This window comes from Lithobates pipiens, unplaced genomic scaffold, assembly GCF_037356315.1.
Source record: "Lithobates pipiens isolate NorthernLeopardFrog02 unplaced genomic scaffold, aLitPip1_a1.2 Scaffold_22, whole genome shotgun sequence".
In the NCBI taxonomy this organism is placed as follows: domain Eukaryota; kingdom Metazoa; phylum Chordata; class Amphibia; order Anura; family Ranidae; genus Lithobates; species Lithobates pipiens.
In genome coordinates, this window is record NW_027507784.1 from 1082134 (window position 1) to 1091646 (window position 9513).

The 9513-nt window shown below is 48.9% G+C and overlaps 1 protein-coding gene across 1 annotated transcript; it reads right to left on the reverse strand.

Moving 5' to 3' along the window:
- Nucleotides 1–2260: 2260 nt before the first annotated feature.
- Nucleotides 2261–8388, reverse strand: LOC144000305 (myosin regulatory light chain 11-like). The gene is given in 8 exon segments (XM_077494038.1): nucleotides 2261–2637; nucleotides 2929–2977; nucleotides 4301–4379; nucleotides 4600–4704; nucleotides 6099–6174; nucleotides 7186–7281; nucleotides 8137–8166; nucleotides 8168–8388. Coding segments are annotated over 8 exon segments (732 nt in total). The 5' UTR covers nucleotides 8360–8388; the 3' UTR covers nucleotides 2261–2532.
- Between the last annotated feature and the right edge of the window lie 1125 nt (nucleotides 8389–9513).

The following is a 9513-nucleotide window of genomic DNA, read 5'->3' on the forward strand; positions in this document are numbered from 1 at the left end:
CTTTGTAGGACATACACTATGGGATGGAGATGGTAGAATAGATTGGGACTGGTCTTTGTAGGACATACACTAGGGGATGGAGATTGTAGAATGGATTGGGACTGGTCTTTGTAGGACATACACTATGGGATGGAGATTGTAGAATAGATTGGGACTGGTCTTTGTAGGACATACACTATGGGATGGAGATGGTAGAATAGATTGGGACTGGTCTTTGTAGGACATACACTATGGGATGGAGATTGTAGAATAGATTGGGACTGGTCTTTGTAGGACATACACCAGGGGATGGAGATTGTAGAATAGATTGGGACTGGTCTTTGTAGGACATACACTATGGGATGGAGATCGTAGAATGGATTGGGACTGGTCTTTGTAGGACATACACTATGGGATGGAGATTGTAGAATAGATTGGGACTGGTCTTTGTAGGACATACACTAGGGGATGGAGATGGTAGAATGGATTGGGACTGGTCTTTGTAGGACATACACTATGGGATGGAGATCGTAGAATGGATTGGGACTGGTCTTTGTAGGACATACACCAGGGGATGGAGATTGTAGAATGGATTGGGACTGGTCTTTGTAGGACATACACTATGGGATGGAGATTGTAGAATAGATTGGGACTGGTCTTTGTAGGACATACACTATGGGATGGAGATTGTAGAATAGATTGGGACTGGTCTTTGTAGGACATACACTATGGGATGGAGATCGTAGAATGGATTGGGACTGGTCTTTGTAGGACATACACTAGGGGATGGAGATGGTAGAATGGATTGGGACTGGTCTTTGTAGGACATACACTATGGGATGGAGATTGTAGAATGGATTGGGACTGGTCTTTGTAGGACATACACTATGGGATGGAGATTGTAGAATGGATTGGGACTGGTCTTTGTAGGACATACACTATGGGATGGAGATCGTAGAATAGATTGGGACTGGTCTTTGTAGGACATACACTATGGGATGGAGATTGTAGAATGGATTGGGACTGGTCTTTGTAGGACATACACTATGGGATGGAGATTTTAGAATGGATTGGGACTGGTCTTTGTAGGACATACACTATGGGATGGAGATTGTAGAATGGATTGGGACTGGTCTTTGTAGGACATACACTATGGGATGGAGATTGTAGAATGGATTGGGACTGGTCTTTGTAGGACATACACTATGGGATGGAGATTGTAGAATGGATTGGGACTGGTCTTTGTAGGACATACACTATGGGATGGAGATGGTAGAATGGATTGGGACTGATCTTTGTAGGACATACACTATGGGATGGAGATTGTAGAATGGATTGGGACTGGTCTTTGTAGGACATACACTATGGGATGGAGATTGTAGAATGGATTGGGACTGGTCTTTGTAGGACATACACTAGGGGATGGAGATTGTAGAATGGATTGGGACTGGTCTTTGTAGGACATACACTATGGGATGGAGATTGTAGAATGGATTGGGACTGGTCTTTGTAGGACATACACTATGGGATGGAGATGGTAGAATGGATTGGGACTGGTCTTTGTAGGACATACACTATGGGATGGAGATGGTAGAATGGATTGGGACTGGTCTTTGTAGGACATACACTATGGGATGGAAATTGTAGGATAGTTTGGGACACCCCTTTGTAGGGCACACACCATATGATGGAGATTGTACAATAGATTAGTTCTGACCTTTGTAGGACACACACCATGGAATGAGATTGGACAATAGATTGGAACTGATATTTGTAGGACACACACCATGGAAGGAGATCCTAGAATATATTGGACTGATCTTTTTAGGACACACACTATGGGATGAGATCATAGGATAGATTGGGACCGGCATTTGTAGGACACATACCATGGGATGGGGATGGTAGAATAGATTGGACTGACTTTTGTTGGACACACACCATGGAATGGAGATCGTAGAATAGATTGAAATTACCTTTGTAGGACTTACACTATGGGATGGAAATTGTAGGATAGTTGGGACACCCCTTTGTAGGACACACACCATATGATTGAGATTGTACAATAGATTTGTTCTGACCTTTGTAGGACACACACCATGGGATGGAGATCATAGAATAGATTGGGATTGACCTTTGTAGGACACACCATGGGATGGAGATGGTAGAATAGATTGGGATTGACCTTTGTAGGACATACACCATGGGGTGGAGATGGTAGATCTGGTTGGATGGTCAAACCAGTAATCGATTTAGAAGGAAACAAACCAAAGCCAGAAGGTAGAATAAAAATGAACTTTTATTGAGAACTTCCCCTGAGGATTCGGTTTCCAGCTTAAGACGTCAGAAAATATCAGGGGTAAATGGGAGGGCAGGTTGTCGGGCAGAAGGAGAATGGGGCGGCAGATAAAAGGCCCCCCTTTCGTCCCACCGGACAGAATAAATTACAGTTTTGTAGTTGATGGGTCACTTTACAAAATTCGCAATGTACAGCAGTGGGGCGCAGCGCCGGGTCTCGGGGCGCACAGCCCGCAGGGTGAACCTTTAGACCGATTACTCCTGGTCCTTGTCCTCACCGTGGGTGATGACATAGCAGATGTTCTTGTAGTCTACGTTGCCGGCCACATCAGGGGGAAAGGCTGTCCACATGTTTTTGATCTGTTGGAAGGAGAAGAGTTGGATGAGAAGACTGAGATCCCAGAAACACCAATCTCATCCCCCAAAATGTGGTAGCTGTCCCAACTCCCCAGGAAACATCAATCCCATCCCCCCTAAAATGTCCTGGCTACCAATAGAAATGATGTCTTGGCTGTCCCACCCCAACCCCCAGAAAAGTTCAGCCCCATCTTTGCATCCCGAAACTGGGAGGACTCTAATACCCCAAACCCTCTGAGCCCAACCCCCCACCGCCGTCATCCCAGGGACCCCAAATGTGGTCTGAGCTCTCACCTCCTCTGGGGTGAACCTGTCACACTGTGTGGTCAGGAGTTCCTCAAGGCTGCAAGAGAAAGGGGGACATTGTTAGGGGAAGCACGGCTGGCATAGTACATAGATACCAGTATATATTGGACATTGGATGAAGGGAAAGATGGGACGGTAGGATGGATGGTGGTACAGGGAGATGCCGGTATGAGTATAGAGGAGGAGATGAATAAGTGGATGGGGGAATGGATAAGATGGTAGGGTGAATGGGTGGTGGTATAGGGGGATATAGGTAGGCATTGGACAATGGGTGAAGGGTTGGTTAGGATGGTAGGATGAATGGGTGTTAAAGGGTGATACTGTCATGTATCAGATGAGGGTTAGGTTAGGTCAGGGTTAGGTGGGATGGAAGTGTGAGGTGGTGGGGAATGTGGTGTTGGGAAGGGTTAGGTGGGATGGAGTGAGGAGGTGGTGGAGAATGTGGAATGGGGCATTGGGATGGGTGGGACAGAGGGGTGAGGTGGTGGGGAATGGGGCATTGGGAAGGATGAGGTGGTGTGGAATGGGGCATTGGGTAGGGATAGGTGGGATAGAGGGGTGAGGTGGTGGGGAATGGGGCATTGGGATGGGTTAGGTGGGATAGAGAGGTGAGGTGGTGGGGAATGGGGCATTAGGAAGGATGAGGTGGGATGGAGTGAGGAGGTGTTGGAGAATGTGGAATGGGGCATTGGGTAGGGATAGGTGGGATAGAGGGGTGAGGTGGTGGGGAATGGGGCATTGGGAAGGGGTAGGGTGGGATAGAGGGGTGAGGTGGTGTGGAATGGGGCATTGGGAAGGGGTAGGTGGGATAGAGGGGTGAGGTGGTGGGAAATGGGGCATTGGGAAGGGGTAGGTGGGATAGAGGGGTGAGGTGGTGGGAAATGGGGCATTGGGAAGGGTGGGATGGGAGGATGAGGTGGTGGGTGGGGTGGGAGGATGAGGTGGTGGGAAATGGGGCATTGGGAAGGGTGGGATGGGAGGATGAGGTGGTGGGGAATGGGGCATTGGGTAGGGATAGGTGCGATAGAGGGGTGAGGTGGTGGGGAATTGGGCATTGGGTAGGGATAGGTGCGATAGAGGGGTGAGGTGGTGGGAAATGGGGCATTGGGAAGGGTGGGATGGGAGGATGAGGTGGTGGGAAATGGGGCATTGGGAAGGGTGGGATAGAGGGGTGAGGTGGTGGGGAATGGGGCATTGGGAAGGGTGGGACAGAGGGGTGAGGTGGTGGGAAATGGGGCATTGGGAAGGGGTAGGTGGGATAGAGGGGTGAGGTGGTGGGGAAATGGGGCATTGGGAAGGGTGGGATGGAAGGATGAGGTGGTGGGTGGGGAATGTGGAACAGATAAGTGATAATACTTACAACTGCTTCTTGATGGACCCCTTGCCCTCAGGATCAAGCACCTTAAATGCCCCGGTGATGACATCCTCGGGATCAGCACCTGTAAGGAGACATATTGTCAGGGAATACATGACACGGGGGGTAGCACCCACCTCACTACCCTTCTGATGGCCAACCTACGGGCCAGCTGCAGGTAACACTATGGTCATCATAATAGAGATGTAAAATTATAAACTGTTACCTACCCCCCTACCCTGGCCAGTGAACTCTGGTGACCACCCCTCCCCCCTTCACATGAACCCTATGGAGCCCCGGCTCACCCTTCAGCTTCTCTCCGAACATGGTGAGGAAGACGGTGAAGTTGATGGGTCCAGAAGCCTCCTTGACCATCTCATCGAGCTCCTCATTCTTCACGTTCAGGCGGCCTGTGAGGAGGAGGAGAAGTGTTACCCCAACACACAATCACAACACAGAGAGGCCGGGGGTACAACAGTGCCTGAGGGCAGTACACCATGGAGGTGGATTGTAGTACAATGAGGGAGGTGGATTGTAGTAGAATGAGGGAGGTGGATTGTAGTACAATGAGGGAGGTGGATTGTAGTACAATGAGGGAGGTGGATTGTAGTATAATGAGGGAGGTGGAGGGTAGTACAATGAGGGAGGTGGATTGTAGTACAATGAGGGAGGTGGAGGGTAGTACAATGATAGAGAAGAAGCTACAAAAGTTCTTCAACATTACAGGGCAAGTCCATTAGAATGTGACTAACTACTGGTATGTAGACTGTGAGCCGGATACATGAGACCCTCCACAGACATATGGGGGTGGGGGGGGGGGGGGTCATTCAGTGATGGGGGAGAAGGGTAGTAGCATGATGGAGGTGGATTGTAGTACAATGAAGGAGGTAGAGTGTGAAGGGTAATGCAATGATAGAGGTAGTGGGCAGTGCAATGATGGAGGTGGATTGTAGTGCAATGATGGAGGTGGATTGTAGTACAATGATGGAGGTGGATAGTGATTGGTAGTAGAATGAAGGAGTTGGATTGTAGTACAATGAGGGAGATGGGGGGTGATGCAATGATGGAGGTGATTGGTAGTATAATGATGGAGGTGGATTATAGTAGAATGAGGGAGGTGGATTGTAGAATGATTGGGGGTGGATTATAGTAGAATGGGGGAGGTTAATTGTAGTATAATGAGGGAGGTGGATTGTAGTACAATGATGGAGGTGGGGGGTGATTGGTAGTATAATGATGGAGGTGAATTGTAGTACAATGAGGGAGGTGGATTGCAGTACAATGATGGGGTGGATTGTAGTAGAATGAGGGAGGTGGATTGTAGTAGAATGAGGGAGGTGGATTGTAGTAGAATGAGGGAGGTGGATTGCAGTACAATGATGGGGTGGATTGTAGTAGAATGAGGGAGGTGGATTGTAGTAGAATGAGGGAGGTGGATTGTAGTAGAATGAGGGAGGTGGATTGCAGTACAATGATGGGGTGGATTGTAGTAGAATGAGGGAGGTGGATTGTAGTATAATGAGGGAGGTGGATTGTAGTAGAACGAGGGAGGTGGATTGTAGTAGAATGAGGGAGGTGGATTGTAGTAGAATGAGGGAGGTGGATTGTAGTAGAATGATAGCAGTGGGGTTTGGATAGAATATGGCGGATCTCGGAGATCTGAAGAAGTTGGGTGTTGGGGAATATAAAGCCCTAGATTTGGGGTAGCGGGGGGGGGGGGGAAGCCTTGGGGTAGCGGGGGGGGGGAGCCTTGGGGTAGCGGGGGGGGGGGAGCCTTGGGGTAGCGGGGGGGGGGGGCACTCACCCATAGCTGCGAATGTGTCTCTCAGGTCCTCCTTGTCGATGATGCCATCTCTGTTCTGGTCAATCACTGTGAAAGCCTGAGAGGAGCAGAGAGGAGATATCAGTGCTGGGTGGACCTCACCGAGATCTTCTCTACAGATCTCCATCATTAGATGTATAGGGAAGGGAGGGGCCCCTCCACCGGTGGGGCCCCAGTCTGATGTACAGAGAGCACCCCTTCCCGAGGAGGGCTCATCATGGAAGACATTGTAGAGGTTCTGTGGGGGGGTCCGCAGACGTTGGAGGTAATGGAGAACTTTGGAGTAGATTGCACTTCTCCTCTGGTGTCCACCCAGAACTTCTGCTGATTCTAAATTTATATCCCCCTCCCCCCTCCCCCCCTCCCTGTACACCTGTCCCCCTCCGTCATCTCCTTCTATGTGACATGATCCTAAAATATCCCCCAACATCCCCCCCGGAGATATGTGACACCAGCAGCTGGTCTGGGAGCCCCCCTCCCTTCCTCCCCCAATGGGGGGGGGGGAATTCTCCAATAAGGCCAGGAGCAATGTACTGTAACTACAGCAACCAATCAGCAAACTGCTGACAGAGGAGCGCTGTGTGGTTGGTTGCTATGGCTGACGGCGCTTCATACATGAAAATAACCGGGGAGAACATCTATGGCTGGAAATCATTTGGGGACAACATACTATGGAGATTTGGCCAAACTCCCTCCCGTTATAAGGATGACCCAACCACATGGCGATGTCCACCCATCCCCCCACCCCCCCCCACCTCACATACTACACACCACATGGCGATGTCCACCCCCCCCCACCTCACATACTACACACCGCAGAGCCCTCATTAGCTGGTCCTCTGGCATCTCCCCAGGTTATGAGATTCGCCGTAGAGACCTCCGGATCCCTTAGGGGACACCTAACTCTACATCTTCCAGCAATGGCGGCCATGATGGAAACCATGCTAAGACCTTATAGAAAGTCAGTCACTGTCTCAATGGAGGCAGCAATGATCAGATCCCAGAGAGATGACCCCCCCCCCCATATCTAAGGGGTCACCCTGCTCCTCAGGAACCCCGGCCAACTCACCTCCTTGAACTCCTGGATCTGGGTTTGGTCAAACATGGACAATACATTGGAGGAGCCTCCTTCCTGTGCCTTTCTCTTGGCCTTCTTTGCTGGTGCCTGTGGAGAGATGAGATGATGAGTGAGAGGGTCAGTATATGGGATGGGATGGGGGGGGGGGGGGGGTTAATGCTGTATAGGTGAACATAGGTAAGTGCATGCAGTGAGGACTTTCTGGGTGGGTATCAGAGGTAAGTAATCATGGCTACACACAATGGGGTAAAATACAGCTAAAAAGTAAATTGGGGCAGTGTGGAGGCCAGTGGGTGGGGGAAGAACCATCAGAAGGTATGGGGTGGGGGGGGGGGGCACATTATTAGAAGGTATATAGGGAGGGATAGGGGGGAGCATAAAAAAATAGTGGGGTACTAACAGAAAATAATCAGGGGCATAGGGAAGGCATGATGAGGTCTGTAGAAGGGTGTGGAAAATGAAGGGGAAATGGGGCTGTTCCCAGGGGAAGGGGTAGTTCTTTGACAATCCAGTGCTAATCACACCCACCAAACATGAGCCATCACCAATATGCAGACTCTAGAGGTGCCCCAACACCCCACTCAGGACACATATAGGAACATTCCCAGTTCCTGCCCCCCATGTGTCCCTCTTCCCTCTGAAGACCCTTCTATGTTCCTCTTTGCTTATCCAATATGGAAGAGCTGTAACCCGTAGCAACCAGAATGACATAAGGCCAATGAGTGCTATGTACAACATGGTTGGCTGCAGTGGGGGACATCCCAGTTCACAATGTCTTCTCTGTGTGAGTCCCCCAAGTCTTCTCCTCTGAACCCCGACATCTCCCCATCCTCCTCCAGCGCCCCACTCCTCAACCACTTGACACATAATCCAAGGTGGCTCCAGGCTGGGTCTAGGCCGGACAGGCTGGCTCAGGTTGGCCCTCCAGTTGGGTAGACTTACCATCTCTTTGGTTGTTGTGGGTGCTTGTCCTGGTCAGAAGGAACGAGTGACATGGAAGAGAAGACCCCGGGGTGGGATTATATACCCCTGCCAGCCAAGACTCCGAGGCTAACTTTAGCCACATCCTCAACTTTGGCTGTAAGGAGAAGGAGGAGGATCTGAAGACAAAATTGTCCCGACCAAAATAGCCGGAGAGTCTCAAGACGCCTTCTGCTCCTTTCATGGAGAGACAAGGAGAAGGAGAACAGCTGAGGGGAGGGGGGGCCCGGCCGGAGCTCCGGGGTGCAGGTAGAGGGACGAAAATACATGAGATTATACACCGATATACAGGACAAAGAACCGTGTTATATACTATGTACCCCGATATTCCACAGTATATAATACACCCCAATATACAGGACAAAGGGCCGCATTATATACTATGTACCCCAATATTCCACAGTATATAATACACCCCAATATACAGGACAAAGAACCGTGTTATATACTATGTACCCCAATATTCCACAGTATATACTACACCCCAATATACAGGACAAAGGGCCGCATTATATACTATGTACTCCAAAATTACACAGTATATAATACACCCCAATATACAGGACAAAGGACCGCATTATATACTATGTACCTCAATACCCCAATAGTATATAGTACACCCCAATATACAGGACCAAGGCACCACACTGTACTTGTATTATATACTATACACCCTAATATACAGGACAAAGGGCCGCATTATATGTGTATTATATACTATGTACCCCAATATTATATAGTATATACTACACTCCAATATACAGGACAGGGGGGGCCCTGGAATATAATTATATATACTACAATCCAATATACAGGACAGGGGGGACCCTGGAATATATATAATATATACTACACCCCAATATACAGGACGGGGGACCCTGGAATATATATAATATATACTACACCCCAATATACAGGACAGGGGACCCTGGAATATATATTATATATACTACACCCCAATATACAGGACGAGGGACCCTGGAATATATATTATATATACTACACCCCAATATACAGGACAGGGGGACCCTGGAATATATATTATATATACTATACCCCAATATACAGGACAGGGGGGACCCTGGAATATATATTATATATACTACACCCCAATATACAGGACAGGGGACCCTGGAATATATATTATATATACTACACCCCAATATACAGGACAGGAGGGACCCTGGAATATATATTATATATACTACACCCCAATATACAGGACAGGGGGCCCTGGAATATATATTATATTTACTACACCCCAATATACAGAACGGGGGACCCTGGAATATATATTATATATACTACACCCCAATATACAGGACAGGGGGGACCCTG